Source organism: Hydra vulgaris, chromosome 09 (genome assembly GCF_038396675.1).
Source record: "Hydra vulgaris chromosome 09, alternate assembly HydraT2T_AEP".
NCBI lineage: Eukaryota > Metazoa > Cnidaria > Hydrozoa > Anthoathecata > Hydridae > Hydra > Hydra vulgaris.
Window position 1 is genome coordinate 27611382 of NC_088928.1, and position 18619 is coordinate 27630000.

General features: G+C 26.0%; 2 protein-coding genes across 2 annotated transcripts in view; both read right to left on the reverse strand.

Moving 5' to 3' along the window:
• Window positions 1-8225, reverse strand: part of LOC100204413 (spermatogenesis-defective protein 39 homolog) — an 80226-nt gene extending 72001 nt beyond the window's left edge. Inside the window, exon 1 of the mRNA XM_065805225.1 lies at window positions 7996-8225. Within this exon, the coding sequence (XP_065661297.1) occupies window positions 7996-8200 (205 nt within the window). The 5' untranslated portion in view covers window positions 8201-8225. The remainder of the gene's footprint in view (window positions 1-7995) is intronic.
• Window positions 8226-8347: 122 nt separating this feature from the next.
• LOC105843323 (DNA helicase MCM9) overlaps window positions 8348-18619 on the reverse strand; it is a 63065-nt gene continuing 52793 nt past the window's right edge. Inside the window, exons 7-9 of the mRNA XM_065805224.1 lie at window positions 11168-11311; window positions 10623-10860; window positions 8348-8934 (exon numbers count right to left, since the gene is read on the reverse strand). Of these exons, the coding sequence (XP_065661296.1) occupies window positions 8464-8934; window positions 10623-10860; window positions 11168-11311 (853 nt within the window). The 3' untranslated portion in view covers window positions 8348-8463. The remainder of the gene's footprint in view (window positions 8935-10622; window positions 10861-11167; window positions 11312-18619) is intronic.

Below are 18619 nucleotides of genomic sequence, written 5' to 3' on the forward strand. Positions count from 1 at the left end.
CAATCTTCTTGTAACTTTTAAAGATTTTGATTACAATCATAAAACAAGTATTTATTCCATGATTCTTTATAAATAATTCAATTTAAAATTGATTTATTTATAAAGAATCATGAATAAATACTTGTTTTATTATTTATAGCAATTTATAAAATAATTCAATTTAAAATTGAACATTGTAACTAATAAATGAGAAAGCAATAAAATTAGTGACTTGTCATTCTACCATGCACAGTGAATCGAATAATTTTTCAAGATTGTCAGCTATTTTTTTGGATTATCTGTTTTCCAGAAAATGTAGTTGGAATTGTTTGAACTATGTAAGCATTTATTATATAAGGATCTTTTTAGTCCTATTGTCAGGAATGCAACTATTAGTTTAAACAAAATGTCTTCTTCCAAATACATTTCCTCTACCATTATAATACATTCACAAGATATTTAAAGCAATTAAAGAATCAACACCTTGTTAAATCTTATTTATTAACAATATTAATGGTAAAAAGGGAACTTTTTAAATACCAGTTTGTATGACTGCAAAAAAGTATATCTTAAAAGTAATGCATACTACAGAATATGGTAGCCTTGTGGTAGAATTATTTCTGCAGAATATGGTAGCCTTGTATATAATACTATTTTAAATCTCATACGTTGTGATTTTCAAATGTTTTTAATACAAAAAAAAATTTCCCAGCATACCAATATTATCAAGTTTTGCATTATGTCCTTTAACAAACCAACTTAATAATGGAAATGGTGTCCCATTGTATTTCAAATGCCGATTCTTGTCTGCATCAACTATTTTTGATTCATATATATTCTGAAAGTATGTTCAGTAATATATCATAAAATACAAAACCTTTTTTAATTTTTTTAAATCAAGGTGGTACTAATTTTGCAAGAGTATCATTTTTCTTAAATGTTTTTTTATTGATTTTCTTTGAAAATTCTCTTTTTCTGAGAGTTTTTAGTTGATAAAGATAATGTTTTTTGCAAAAGTTCACAAGAATATTTGGAATGAACAGGTTTCATGAAACAATGGGTGCATTTGTGATCTCTAGTTGTATATTATTAAAGGCCAATCTGAATGATTAACAAATTGCATCCAAAATTGACTTAAGTTAAATATAAGTTTTGGTCTGCAAGAAAATGAAACTTATTGCTTAAGTTTAAAGATGCACATTTTAATGCAGCACATCAGGGTGTTAGCCAGTCCAATGGAACTGTGTATAACACAGAATTCTCATTGGGTTTAAAATTCCCCAAATTTTTTTTAAGTAATAAGACATTGTCAATAAAATTCCCAATATTTAGTATAACAATAATAATAAATATTTCCAATATTGCAAAAACGCAGTAAAAAATAAATTCATGGCTAACACCCTGCACATATGTCAACAATTTTAAATATTATTTCCTTAAAAGATAATAAATTCTTCAAGAAGAATAACTAATTTTTCTCTTTTGAAAATGTAAGATGGTTGTTAAAATGTTAAGACCTTTTACATTTTAACAATATGTTAAAATGTAAAAGGTCTTACTGATGAGGGTATTTTAAAAATAAAGTGTTTATAGTTAAAAAGTCAGCTGAATGTCAGATTATTTTGTCAGATTTATATAATTATTATTAAATCAGGTTTAATTACATTTTTTACAGGCTCTTTACAAATACTTTTTTACAAAAAGCAATAGACTCTTTATAGAATATTTTTCATTATCTAAAAACTGTATTTTTTTTCTGTTTTTATCATTATTTTAGAAATATTTGTAACAAAAATCAATATGAGATAATATTAATGAGTTTTATAAAAATGACAAATTATAATGATTCCTAATAATTATAATGATTGCTACTAATTGTAACAATTGCTAACAATTGTAATGACTGCTAATAATTATAATGACTGCTAATAATTATAATGACTGCTAATAATTATAATGACTGCTAATAATTACAATGACTAATAACCAATATGTAAATAGTATAATAATATAAAATATTCTAAAGTAGATGCAAAACAAGTAGTTAAGCTAGTTTAAAAACTAACAAATTTTGGACCACATCTATTACCAAGTAATACTTGCCTTTTAAGTTCATTTATTTGTATACGCTTTAATTTTAGTACTAACAAGCTTTTATTTACTTCATTTCTATTTTGTTTTTTTTAATTTTGGCTTATAACAATAAGTATTTTTATCCTGTATTACCTGAATTAATATATTTTTTATACAAGTAATACTTAAAACATAATAGTCAATTTCACAAAAGTTCTAATAACAAAGGTTTTAATTATGAGCATAAATTATGTTCATGAATATTTTATTGATAAACTCAATGGATACTTTAGTCAAAGTTGTTATAAGGAATAGATTATATTATAGTTGATAAAAAATTAAGTAATTGATTGTTAAGAACTTCAGCCATAAACAATTCCCCTCTAATTAAAAAAACACAACTAAATTGCGAGAAAGCAAACATAAGACGATAATGTTGTGTTATGAATGTTTTTAGAAATAAAAGGTATAGGTTAAGTTTTTAAAATGAGGTAAAATATTTTTTGTTAAAAAAACATATTTAAAATTTATTGATAATTTTTTCTTATAACAATAAATGGTACACGGTAAATGGCGTAATGGTTTCAAGTTAAATTTAATTACAGTGCAATACTTTAAAATACGCAACCAAGTAATTAAACTTTTAACGATGTAAATATAAATATTGAGTAAAGTTACATTAACTTACATTATACTTTTCCCTTATGCAATAAAATCTCATAACAAGGTCTGTGATTCATATTTAATATTAGATTTATTATGAAGTTTTAAATATATAATAGTGCTCTTATAAATTTAAAACTTGATAATAAATCTGAATTTCTTGAATATTCTTGAACTGCTAAAATAGTCTAGAATGACATAGAACTTTAGAAAAAGTTAAATAGTAGTATAAAAGCATAGATGATACTTCAGATCACATCACAAAGCATAGGTGATCTTCATTTGGGATCACATAACAAAGCATGGGTGATCCATATTTCAGATCATATCACAAAGCATAGGTGATCCACATTTCAGATCACATTACAGAGCATAGGTAACTGGAACTCACATTTTGGATTATTCTTGAGTAACAAAATAACGAAACTTATTTAATTTAGATGCTATCAAAAACTTGAATGCAAAAAAGCATATTGTAAAACGAGAAAGACTTACATGGCATACTGTTATGGATCAAAACATATTTTGGGCACCTTATTCCACATGCAAACATTGCTTAAAACAATCACTTACATAGCAGTGCTTTATATTGTACAATTTAAATGATTTAAATACTGTACAGTTTATGTATGTTTTATGTTAATATTATACTTAGTATGAAGTAATGTGCAAAATTTCCTACTTTCAAATTTGCATAATTATATCTTCTATGTTAAAGATAAAAAAAAGAAAGCTTTAATGTCTGCAATTGCACAAATTTGACTGACTGATCACTCAAGCAATGCTACTTCTAATCAAACTTCACACAGCAAGAATGATCTATTAACCTTCACACGGCAAGAATGCACCTCAATATGTTTATCCAGACATTTCTTCTTTCATTGCCTCAGTACCAAGCTGCCTATTCTCACTCCCCTGACAAAAGGTCAGCAATCTTTAGGAGAAACCAATAAGTCATATGGCAAGGAGGATATTTTAAATCAAGATTAAAATTTGATAAATGCAATTGAGAAGAGGTAATATATGCTAAACTAGAATAATATAAACAATCCAACCAGTCGTTGACTTCATTAAGTCAAATGCTGAGCTTCTGACACCAAGGCTCGAGCAATGGATTTTATTGGATGACAGCAGGCAAGTCACAGATAAACAAAAGATCACTAAACATTTTTCAACTCATGCAGTTATCAAGCTTTATTTAATAACATTTTTAGTTATCAAGTTTTATAAACTCAAAAACAATAACTTGACATTACATTCCAGATTTTAATGAATTTTTTTTTACACTTTTAGCATATATTCATGAAACAAAAATTTATTCCAATTTTCAGTGTCAAACTTTACAGCTGAATTATCATAATCTAACTCCTCACAGTTCTTCATTAATCCTTTTTTTAAGCTGAATATGATGAATTTTAAGTTGAATGTGATCTAATCATGTGCTGCATATATATTGGACAAAATTAGCACATTTAAAAAAAAAAAAAATTGCATAATGATTTTTAACTTGAAAAATGATTTTAACCAATATAAATTAAAATCTTATCAAACCATTAAACAAAATTGAAACTTTAATAAATCTGCCATCTTAAAAGAATTTTATTACAGCACTGCACAGTGGTTTGAAATAATCATTAATATGGCATTAATTCCAGATTTGGGAAAATCCGATATAAAAAGTTCTGATTATGCAAGATTGTTGCTATTTTAACATAAAAATTCTTTTTTATGTTAAAATAAAAAAGAATTTTTTCTTTTTAGACCACTTGGCGCTTTCCCGCAGATGCTCAAAAATGTCATTTTTAAAGAACAATTTTTTAATGAAAAAGCAATAATTTCAAACTTTTATTTTATTTCTTAAACCACACCTGTGATCTTCCACACATTATATATCAATCGGAATATTAAACAGGCTTTCAACTTTTTGAACTAGGAAATATTGGCATACTTGAATGTGACTTAATTAAATTTTGTATGTTTCTGTGAAAATCTGAATATGTATGCATAAACTTCGACCCTTCTTCTTTTAATCCAATATAAGTTTTGATGCTGCCCGGACCCGCTTAAGAACAACTATTTTCAATTTTAAAATTTTTCTACTTAAATTGTTTTTTTGTTGTTTTTTTTTACATAAAACATGACAGTCATTTTCAATCAAATAGCATAATATTGTCATCAAAAGATATACTTGTGGTAACGTTAAGACCTACAATTAATATAATGTCAAAATACTTCCTTTTAATTAATATAACCTCAAAATCTTCTACAAATTGAAAGAATTTACAAAATTGTGTAAATAAATAAAAAAGTACAAATCGTCTTAAATGAAGTTAAAGAATAAAGATTTTATTTCTTTTGTAACAAAGTAAAACGAGCTAAAAGATTTTTAACCTGTCTGTATGTTCTTGAAACAGCCAAACAAATAGGTAATAAGAAATTAGAAAAAAATTATCATGTGCATTTCCACAAGGTCAACATTTGGCATATGATATCAATAAAAACATTGACAAAGAAATTTAAAAAATGTCTCCAAAAGAGAGACTTGCCTTTCTATTAAATTATGGTTTTACTAAATCTCAGTACATAGAGATAAAACTGGAAATTAAAGAGAGAGGTGCAGATATTCATCCGCTTTACATCAATATTCTGGAATCTAAATATGTAGACCAAATAATATTCATAACTCTGACAATGAGGCGAATATGCCATTGCAAAATCTTTTAATACATACTGTTCAAAGAATAATAGAATCGCAAGGGCGCAACTTATATATAAAATTACTAATCAAAAAGGACTCAATTGAGTTGATCTATGTCGTTAATTTGGGATTTGATGGAGCCAGTAATTTTCAATCAAATTTCAATCAAAAGTTCAATGAAAACAATTCAAACAAAAGTTCGATGAATTATTTGAAAGTTCATTAGACAATTCGCTTTTTTCTGTTACAACTGTACCCTTCAAACATATGACTGGAATGTGTTTTGGGCAAAACCATGAAAAATAAATAAACTTTCTGATATTATAATATGGCTACCAAATGGAAAAGTTCTTAATATCAAAAGCTCCTTATTTCAACAGCTATCGATGGAAAAGTTTTAGCGGAAATCACTGAAACACCATCAATTGCGTCCGCTTTGTAAAGCAACAACTGAAATAAGTCACATTGAAAATTACACTAACAAATTATTTAAGACTGAGAAAGCGTTTCTACTCTTTGGGATAAGTCCACTTTATTGCTAGATCTGTTTCATGGAACATCTCCTTCATTTGATGAAGAAATCGGAAATTAAGCAATGGCAGGCAAAAAAAAAAAAACTAAATAAAGGTTATGTAAAAGCTCAAAAAAGTTATATGTAAAAAAGATTTTGGGATAAATTTAATTTACGCGTAGTCAAACCCCATCCAGGTGGCACGGATTTAGCTAATAATTAAAAAACTGCACTGCAAACATTTTTTGATCCAATGTTGTTATCAAAAATTTTGAATATAGATATAAATCTTATTGTCGATTTAAGAACAATATTAACATGTTTGTCTTGTCAAATTTCAATTAATCCAATCAAATTTGAAAACTATTGTCTACAAACAGTTTTAATTATCAATGAGAAATATTCATGGTATAAAATTCCTACTTGTGTTCATAAAAGTTTTAGCTCATGGAGCTCAAATCATGATTAAATTAATTTAATCTTAATTTCAAAACCTAAAAATAAATTAACCAGTTGAAACTATTGGCGAAAATGGTGGAGAAAGTCTTCACAAATGTCACAGAAAAGATCTTATGAATAATAAAGAAAAACCTCAAGAATTAACTACTTAATTAACTTTTTTGTTGAAGTTTAGAAAAATCAGATCCTTATATTTCCAGTATTATTTTGAAAAATCGTTTGAAGTCTGTATGTAAATCAGTACTACAAGAAGAGGTGTTGCAACTTTTACTGAATGAGATTTCCACAAGAAGTAAGGATGTTAATATAGAGGTTTTACCTGAACTAATTGATGTTTATTGACAATTAGGTTGCATTGATATAGAAGCTGATAGCAGGTTATCCGATAGCAAATAAATACTCAGCTAAAACTATGAAATTAATTAAAATAATTTGAGACTATTATTATTAAATGATATCAGTGCTTCTATTTTGCATATTTTTTCTTAATCCGCAATTCCCTTTACTTGGGGGAAACCTCGTTTGTATTTAGAAAAAAAATCAATTTTTATAATTTTATTTTTAATCTAATAAGTTTATTTTATGTATGTTAGGGAAAATATTATGAAATAGAATTGGAGAGTGATTTTTAGCACTGACTAAAAATGACTGTCATGTTTTATGTAAAAAAAAAACAACAAAAAAACAATTTAAGTAGAAAAATTTTAAAATTGAAAATATTTTTTCTTAGGAGGGTTCGGGCGGCATCAAAACCTATATTGGATTGAAAGAAGAAGGGTTAAAGTTTATTCATACATATTCAGATTTTTACAGAAACATACAGAATTAAATAAAACTCACATTCAAGTATGCCATTATTTCCTTGTCTAAAAAGTTATCGTTCTCTGCATTTTTACAGCATGAAATATAATTTTATAAAACATTTTACATTAAACTCTGAAAGTCTGTTTAATATTCTTCCAATTAATATATAATATGTGGAAGTTCACAGGTATGGTTTAAGAAATAAAATAAAAGTTCGAAATTATTGCTTTTTCATTAAAAAATTGTTCTTTAAAAATGACATTTTTGAGCATCTGCGGGAAAGCGCCAAGTGGTCTAAAAAGAAAAATTCTTTTAGAACATGAAAATATGACTTACTGGCAACACTCTTGCATAATCAGAACTTTTTATATTAGATTTTTGCAAAACTGGAATTAATGCCACTTTTTGATTATTTCAAACCACTGTGTACTGTAATATCAATTCTTATATATTCATTAAACATAAAATGTACACCCTTTTTTTTTTCAAACCTTGATGAATCAGAAAAAAATCCTTTTAAATAAAATCTTAACATTATGAATATTTTTAGCAGTTACTTAATAGTTTATAATAAACAATTTTCATTTACAAACATTTTTAGCAAATTAAATTACTTAGCAGTTTAAAAGTTATGAACATTACATTTATATAACAATGTTAGTACCCTTGGTATCTTTTGTTATTGTTACTTTACAATCTTAGTACCCTTGGTATCTTTTGTTCTTGTTAGATTACATTACACCTTAGTACCTGTTGGTAACATTTTTAATAAAATCAGTAATTAAAAAAAAATCAAGCAAAAACTTACCCTTGGCATAGTTAAAATCATTTTTGATATCTTTTGCATGGCTAAAATCACTCTCATTGTTTTCCTGCATGTTTACCACAGCTAAAGATTGTTTCATGAAGTCGCTTGTTGAAATAAAGCTTATATTACTTGGAGATCCATAAAAATCACTTTTTTTAAAATTTTTAGAGGCTTCTTCTTCATTAAAATCAAAGGGATTGGACATCCTCTGCTAAAATCTCTTTTATACTACAGAAAATTTTAAAAAAATTCAATAAAATTAAATAATGAAATTTACAAATACACCTAACATTTTGTTTTTAAAATTAAAAACTCATAACAATTAAATTTTTGTAATAAAACATAAATGTCATTTTATAAAACTCTCTTATAGAATAAAAAAAGATTTAACAACAACAACATTTAGCAACAATTTATATACAGTTTATTACTGAGTAATTTTCTTTATTTATTATTGAGAAAAAAACATCAAATCTTTCTAAACTTAAAACTATTTAATTTATTAAGAGATTTTTCGCTTAAAATTGTTTCATGATTGAAAGTTGTTTCATGATTACTTCTCTTTAGCATGATTTTGTTTAAGCAACTGCTGGAGCTTTTATCTATATTCTTTTGTGATAAATGATCCTCGACATCGTTTTTTGCAGATAAATTAGAATTCAACATGCATATATCGAAAGGGTACACATTATCATTTAGATTACATTTTTCTGGCAGTTCATTTTCTGCTATTAAACTTTTGTTTTTTTCAGAACTTTTGATTGTTGTGCAAGTGTTATCAATTTTTTGTTGCTCTGATTCAAAATCTGTACAACTTCCAACAACAACCTTTTCTTTTAATCGAATTTCTTCTTTTTCAATTACTTTAGCAAGAATAGTATGTAAGTTAAGTTTTTCAAGAATTAACTTAGCACTCTCAAAATATTCTTTATCTGGATCCTAAAAAAAATAAATGGATACATTATTTGCAACTTATTTTGTGTTATTTGCATTTATATGGCAAAAATCACCAACCAGTATCTTATCAACCATTACTACTTTGATTCAATATTAGTTATGAAGATTGTGATCTAAAGATCTTAAGCGACTTCTAACTCCTAACACATGTTCATATTTAAAAATCAAAAATTTTTTTAGCTAAATATTTTAAAAAGGTGAAGAGAATGTTTGTGCTAAATTATTTTGATTAAAATTCAATAATAAATGTATATCAATAAAAACCAAACTTGTTGTTTTGATTGAAACTTCTCCTTCTCCTTCATTGCTTACGCTTCATTCTTACTCGACTTCTACTCTGTACCTTGGAGTTTTTATAATATATGCTGCAATCTACAGACTTGATAAATTAATTCAAGTGTGTTTAATTTGTAAGAGTTTTAGTATATGACATCATTGTATGGTATATTTTTTTGATTTGAAAATATTAAACATGAAAATTAGAAATAAATTTAAAAACTAAAAAAATGGAATAAAAAATAATTAAAAAAAAAACAAACTAAGAACTTTTTTTTTAAAAACTAAGATTTTTGTCAAAGTTCTACATGACTTTAAATTTACTAAAACTCTAAAATAAACTATTATTTTATAAATATTGTTACTTTAATCAAAAAAATTGGCTAAAATTAGCTATTCTTTTTTACCATTTAAAAAAATATAAACAACATATGTTAAGAGCTAATAGTCCTTTTAATAAAGAATCAAGAACTTTTTTTCTTTATTTACCTGTTTATTAAAATATTCTTAAAATTTTTTGATAACTTTTAGCGCCTAATAATGATCATTTCATATTTGGTAAAGGATTATAATAATAAAATCAAATATTTATTTTTAAAAGAGTTGTAATTATTTATTGAACCTTAATTTATTGAATTTTTCATTCAAATCAAAAAAATTTTCTTTATTCTGTTTTTCAACTATTTCCATATTAATTTTAAATGATTTTTAAATGATATATTTTAGTTTTTGATAAAATGTAGCCTCTGTTATAAAGTTACTGACAAACTTCATTCAGCTCAGCTAATGTATTTATAGAAAATCAACTAAAAGCAGCTAAACAAGCCAAGTATTCTCTTAATGATTTTTTTAATCACAGAATCAATTGTTGATTAAAAACAGTGTTTTTTATCTGGAGGTTTTAACAGATGTTTACAAATTCTAATTAACAGATGTTTACAAATTCTAATTAACAGATGTTTACAAATTCTAATTAACAGATGTTTACAAATTGTAATTAACAGATGTTTACAAATTCTAATTAACAGATGTTTACAAATTCTAATTAACAGATGTTTACTAATTCTAATTAACAGATATTTACAAATTCTAATAGATGTTTACAAAAAAAAAGTAAACCAAGAAATAGTTATAGCAAAACTAAACATTTTTGCAACATAATGAGTCACACAAGATTGACTTAAAAACTATTAATTATTTTTGGAGTAATTGAAATAATATTTTTCAATTTTCCCGAAAATATTGCTTAATATCTAAATTTATTTATAAATTTGCATAAAACAATTCTCAAATATATATACTATTAATTAAAGTTTATGTAACCTATTATAATATGAAGAAAATTAAAAAACTAAACTCAACAAAAGCAAACTTTTAAAAAATCAAAAAATAACCTCTGGAAAGCAAACATGTAGATAATTATAACCTCCAAGTAAAGACATATTTTGCATAGAGTTTTCAATAATGCATACAGCAACAATAGCATCTTGAATAGTAACCTCATTATGAAACATTAAACGTGCATGAGCCTCAGAAAGACGAATCAAGCTTTCCAATAAACGTATTGTTGTTTGTGCTGCAGCAGTATGTGTGGCAGCAGCCCTTTGAGCTTGATAGTATGTTTGAAGAATACTAAATATAATTACCAACAGCTATTTTATTTTAAGAAAATTTTCTTACAACTTTTTTCATTTATTTAATTGACATTGTATTTTTGTAATTTTTTAACGCAAGTGGTCCAAGTAAAATAAACAACAATAAAATAAGAGTTTAGATTTTGTTAACTTATGATTAAAGCTTTGTTCATGAATCAATATTTTCTTTACACTAAAATAACTTTGATCATATAATGTAGATACATAAATGAATTCAAACTGTTAATACACAAATGAATTTAAGATAAATTCATAATAAAATTTTAAAAATCAATTAAAAAAACCTGCAGCAGTCTTTAGAAAGTTCAGGAGATAATGTCTTGACATAGGCAAAATAAGTTTGTAATTGTTCAATATTCCAACAGCTATTAGAAGCATCAACTTCCCTTAGAGATATTTTATTTGTAAGTATGCGGTTAGATAAATACCTAGAAGAAAATTGATATATTAGAGCGAATACTAACTCTCTCTACATGTATGTATGCTTAAAAATGATTCTTATGACAACAAATTACTTAATTTAATTGCCATTGAAACAAAAAAATTGAAAAGTCAAATCATTAAATTAATTGCCATTGAAACGCTTTTGAAAGTATGGCAAAAACGCAAACTTATGTAACTTAAAATTTTTTTAAAATCCAGAATGTATTTTTATTTTTTATTTTTTAAACTGTTTTTATTTTTTAATTTTATTTCTTTTCTGCTTATATTTACGATCTTCCAAAAATGCATAAATTATGTACTGAAAGTTCAAATTTAAGTTTTAGATCTATTGTTTTATCAATCAACACCTGCAACTATCAATTAGCTAAGTTTTTAAGAGAATTACTGTCACCTATAATACTTTCAGAATTTTGTGCAAAAGTTCATTCAGTTTTGTAAAAGATGTAAATCAAGTTAACATTCATAGAAAATACTTAGTATCTTACCACACCACAATCGTATACACTAATGTACCTCTTCAAGAAACCATTAATATTGCTGTTAATTCAATTTTAGGCAGTAATGATAATTTTAAAATTAACAAAACCAATTTAAATTACTTTTTCATCTTTGTAAAATTGCACATTTTCATTTTAAAAAAGATGCTTTTGACCAAATAGACTATGTTGCTATCAGCTCCCCACTAGCTCCTGCTCTTGTTAATTTATAATATATAATATATATATAATTTATAGGTTATTTTGAGAAAAAATGGTTAAAATCATACAATGGAATCAAGTCAGTATTTTACAAACTTTATATTAATGACATTTTTGTCACATTCCCATCAGAAAGTGATGCATGTCATTCTCTTGACTAGGTCAATAAAATATTCAATACCTTTTACCATGGAAAAGGAATCTAAAAATCTTTTTCTTCGACATTAATATACACAAAGTACATAGTTTCTTATGTACTTAACATATTCAGGCCTTCATCCCTCTTTTTGTAGTTTCATCTTTTTTTCACCCAAAGTAAATTTAATTCAATGCTTAATTGATAGAACCTCTAAAATTAATAATACTAAACTTGGTTTTTATTAGGCCATAAATAATCTTTTTAACATTCTTAAAAGCAACATGTATCTGTCTTGGCTTATAAATAAAATTTATAATTCTTATGTTATCAAAGAAACAACTTTTACTAATCAACTCAAATCCAAAAACCAAGAAGTCATGAAAAACTACTTGATACTTCCTTATGTTGGTAATATATCTGTTGAAACCAAAATGAGTTTAAACTCTATCAGTAGCAGCAGGCTATAAGAAAGTTGATATAGCAATAATCTTTTGTAGCAGCAGGCTATAAGATAGTCAATGTAGCAACACTCCGCGCATGTTTTACCGTAAAAGTATAAAAATAAAAAACATTCAAAATGTGTTTAAAAATATTCTCGTCATTTAATTTGTGTTTTTGTGGTATTGTGGTATAAAAACAATAAATTTAATTAGTTTTATCAATTAAACTAATTGTGTGTGTACACACACACACACACACACACACACACACACACACACACACACACACACACACACACACACACACACACACTATATATATATATGCATATATATATATATGCATATATATATATATATGCATATATATACATATATATATATATATATATATATATATATATATATATATATATATATATATATATATATATATATATATATATATATATACATATATATATATATATATATAGATCTATAGTTTGTTGTCTTTGGGAAGAGCGAAAGGAAAAAAGTGATTCTTACGCCAACACATATGTCACTTTTAATTACTTTTGACTTTCGTCCAACATTTGCGTGTTGTCAGAAAGTGTTTAATTACAAATTAATCGTTTTTTAAAAAAGCCGCAAAAACGCAAATTTAATTGATCAGAATGTTTTTTAAAACATTCTGAATGTTTTTAACAATATAAACAATGTTTTTATTTTAATTTTTTTTATTAAAATGTTTATATTTTTGTTAAAATGTTCATATTTTTAAAGCTTTTTTGTTTATGTTTATATTTATGTTTGTATTTGTTAAAATGTTTATATTTTTTTATTTTTGTTTTTTTTAATAAAATGTTTTTATTTTAATTTTTTTTACTGTAAATCATGCACGGAGTGCTGCTACATCAACTATCTTATAGACTGACTCGCTAGGGAGTTCTGCTATATCGACAGTCTACCAATTAATAAAAATAAAAAATCCGGTCTTGCATTTTAACTTTTACTTTTTGTCAACAAAATATGAAAGAAAACTTTCAGGCAACATATAAGTGTATATATATATATATATATATATATATATATATATATATATATATATATATATATATATATATTAGGGGTATTCAAAAAAAGTGAATTTTCAAATCTAAAAAACCGTACCCCCTAAATTTGGGGCAAATATTTAAAAAATGAGCCTCACAAAGTTTGAGCGCTGTCCGTTCACTTTTGACCCTCCCTCAAGCTAATAAATTAGGGGAATATTGATCGAAAAAGTGGTCGTTTTCAGGCGTCTTGAGGGAGGGGCAATTTTTTTTTTTTCAATTTTTTTTTTTCTGATATATATATATAGGCCTATATTTTTGTTTAAAATTATATTGAAAATCATGAAAATTGGTATTTTTTAAAATATATTTTCTGTTATGCCTAATGTTATATACATATATTTTCGTGTAAATTCTGATAGTTTAAAACTTTGAATTTTTCTAATAAATACAGATTAGTACATACAATAAACATTAAAAATGAGTGAAGCACAACTTAGGTCAATGAAAAGGAACTTTTTATTATAAAAGAGGCAAAACCAGCTATATCAGGTATAAACATTTTTATTAATATTGGAATTATAATGAGTCATTAGTTGCTAAAAAATTTATTTTATTTATAAAATATAAATTTTTCTATTTAGATATACAACTTCCGACAGGCTTGGATATACTTCAACATTTAATATATAACCAACAATGTCGATCTGTATCAATATCAAGTATTATTGCTTGTCCCCCTAAAAAAAATTTTTCTAGATGTTCGGAGAGTTGTTGTGAATGTATTTTGTCTAAAATCAAGAGACCCTGGATTAAAGCTGGATTTGATGTGTTAACTGATTTAAGTTTAGTTAAAAAACTTTTTAAATTGCATAGGTCCTATTCCAACTTGAAAAAAAATGCAAAAAGGGGAAATAGTGGTGGTTTGGCTAAACAAAACGAGTTTGAGATTGAAATAAAAAAACTTTTTTGGGCTGGTAATTCTAATCTCAAAGACACAATCAGTAAAGATAAAAAAAGATCACAAAAAGACAAGATTGAAGATCTAAAATTTCTTTTGAAAATGAAAGAAAGTTTGTTATTGGTTCAGAGGATATTAAATATAGAAAAAAGGTATTCAATACTTTTAATTAATTACTTTAGCTCTTTCTCAAGCTCTGTTAATTCTTTTTTCCACTAATTTTAAAATTAAAAACTAAAACTACATTTTTTCTGTTAATTAGGCAAAAGAAAGCATCAGGAAGAAAAATCGTTTACAGCCTAAGATTTTGAGAGATGATGAACGTTGAACTTATAGACACAATTCTAAGCGATGATTCTTCAATTGAATCTGATTTCGAGCCAGGTGATTGGTATCATATAGAAGTCTCTGAAAACCCAGACACAGTAATTGCAAAAATTCCAAAAGATGATTTTGCCGGTAATGTTTCACTTACTGCTACAGCCTGTGATATGTCACCAAATGTTTTACAGAAGGTAACAAATGCAATTCTATATCAATCAGGTGTTGATCTTAAAGAATTTAAAAGCAGTCAGTCTACCGCATATAGAAAAATGAAAAAAGAAAATGACAACATGGCAAAAATTTCAAAAGAAGATGTTAAAGCAGCCATAGACGCATCTCCATATCCATTTATAATTCATTTTGATGGGAAGACCTTGTTTGAGCTAAACAAAGGAAAAATGTTAAAGAGGGATAGAATGGCTGTTTTAGTTAACATTAATGGACAGACTTACCTACTTGGAGTACCTCCACTAGCGTCATCCACTGGTGAAGATCAGTTCTTAGGTGTAATGAACTTAATTAAGGAGTATCAACTTACGTCAAAAACTAGAGGAATATGCTTTGATACAACATCATCCAACACTGGGACGAATAAAAGATCAGTTTCCAGAATATCTCAAGAACTGGATAAGTATCTCCTCCAAATAGCATGTAGGCATCATGTGACTGAATTAAGAATGCTTCACTTTTGGAAATTAGTGACCAATGAAGAAACTAGTGGACCTGATAATCCTCTTTTCAAAAAGCTTAAAAATATTTTTGAAGAACTTATTTTAACTATAATTCAGTTCTACTGTTACGGTTTGATTGGAATAAGATTAAAAGCAGTTTTTTAAAAAAGGCAGCTATGAAGTCATTAACATTTTGCAAAGCATACGTTAGTAAACTAGGTATTATAAGAGATGATAGAAGTGAGCTTGCAGAATTAGTTGTCACGTACTTATCCCCTATAACATATAAAGTAAGAAAAACTGGTGCTATTCATCATGCAAGATTTTTAGGAAAAGCAATTTATTATCTAAAGCTTCGGCTTTTATCCAATCAACTTACGTTTGTTCAGGAAAATGATAAACTGAAAATTGAAATTAGGCTTATTACAGAATTTATTGTTTGTTTTATGCAAAATAATATCTACAATCTGAGGATGTCATCAAAGCTCCTTTTCTTGACATTACAGCCATACATCAAATGCATCTGTACAAGAAGGTATGTACAAACCCAATAGCTGTCGATGCTGTATTAGAGTCTCAGTATAAACACTGTTGGTATTTGGATTCAACAATGATACCTTTAGCTTTGCTAGATGATGAGTTAGCATCAGAGGAGAAGGCAAAAATTGCATCAGCAATTCTGTCATTTGATATGCCTAGCTCTGACTATTATAAGCCTGAGAATAAAGTAAAGCAAGATATCAAGGAAATTTATAAAATGAATACAAAAATTGGGAAAAAATCACCATCCTTGTCTGCCTTGGTTCATGTCTTTTCTTACCTGATTTTTGACATGATTGGGTTTGATAAGCAACGAGTTCAAGACTGGCTCTCACTTCCACCAAACTATTGGCATACTCAGTCATGCTTCAAAAGTTTTCAAAAATATGCTGAAACTTTGATTTTTGTAAATGACAATTCAGAACGGTCAATAGGTATGATGGGGCAGTATATTCATAGATAATCTGATGAAACTGAAAAGCACAACAGATTGCTAACTGTGGACAAAGTTCGATCTGTATTCAGATCACAAGAACAAAAATCCGTACTATTTCAAAGATTAAATTTAATGATGGACTTGGTGTGATGCGAAAAAAGATAAAGAGTTAAACTTGATTATTATTAGATTTGTAAATTTTTTTTCTGTTATAAAACTTGAATATAAATTTATAATTTTATTTATTCTTGCTCATTTTGATTTTTCAATATAGATAAATAGTGTTTTTTTCAATATAGATAAACAACATTGCTGAGGTCACAACCAACAACTGTTCATTCTTTCTGGCAAAATGAAGTTGGTTGCTCCCTCTGGTATGTCTTGGGAATAGTTAGGGAGGCCTTGTGTGTATATGTTAATACACACAAGGCTTATAAATAAATAAATAAATATATATATATATATATATATATATATATATATATATATATATATATATATATATATATATATATATATATATATAAATCTAACTTTAACTACAAAAATTCTGATTTTCATGATTTTCAATACCACCAAACATGGATTTTTGAGAAGTAGGAAAAAAACCATATATTTTTAAACAAAAATATAGGCCTATATACATATAGCAGAAAAAAAAAATTATGTAAATGTATGTATATATGTATATTACTCAGGCTTGGACAGGAAGGCGTGCGATTTCACGCAATAGTATGACCACACAAACAGTTTTTATTTTTAAATCATTTTGAAAGCTTGACTGCGGCTGTTAAAATGCTTTGTTTACATTTTAAAAATGCGCCAAAAAAAAAAAATATCTAAGCTATGAGGAAACTTAAAAAAAAACTTACATGATTATTTTATATTTAACTTATTATTTTATATTTAATATATATACATATATATTAATATACTTATATAATATATTTATTTTTTTAATTTATAAAGTTATGCATATTTTATGATTATAAACGCTTATAAACTAATTCTATAATTTATTCTATAAACGTCGTTCATAGAAAATGTAAACATTTTTCGTTGACGTATTTCTCACAAAAGAAACAATTTAGTTATTTTGTCTTTTGTTTTTACTACAAAGAATTATTAAGAATCTTTTTTTGTTAAATGCGCGTATTTATTAAACAATCATTAGAAGTAAGTTGTTACTTTTTTTAAAAGAGTTTCGTATAATATTATAAAAACATTAGCAACGATAAAAGTTTAAAAGTTCCAAACGTAATTATAAACTTAATTTAGCGTTATAGTTTATTATTTATTTTAGTCAAGTATTTTTTCGGTTTTTTTTATTTTAGTTTCAGTTAAGTTTTTTTTATTTTTCATTATTTTCTTCTACGAAGATTTCTTTTCTTTTTTCAAAATAAATTTTGTTTAAGTTTATTTATTTAAGATAAAAGTTTCTTAAGTTAAGATAAAAGTTTTTTGGTGCATTTTTAAAATGAAAACAAACTAATGTAAATGTAAACAAAGTCTTAACAGCCGCGGTCAATTTTTCAAAATGATTTAAAAACAACAAATATTTGCGTGGTCATATTCGCACTCCAAATCGCACGCCTTCATGTCCAAGCCTGATATTACTATATGCAGGGATGTGAAGTACCAAAAAGGACTCTAGATTTGAAAGTCACAAAAAGATTACTTTATTCTAGCTTTTAGTATCCAGGAGCTCTAAAAATATAAATAAGTTTATGGACTACTAATAGGAAAAAAATTAAAACTTTTAGGTTAGAAGAACAATTGTTTTTTGAGCCCGGAGTCCTTAGCTATAATGGCGGCAAGGACTCCAGATTCCGGGCTTAAAAACAAAAAGTTTAGAGCTTCTGTACACTACAGACTTTGAAAAAGAAGAGATATAAAGCCAGAGTCCTTTTGGGACCCCGCATCCCTGACTGTATGTATATAACTATATGTATATATATATATATAATTATGTGTGTGTGTATATATATATATATATATATATATATATATATATATATATATATATATATATATATATATATATATATA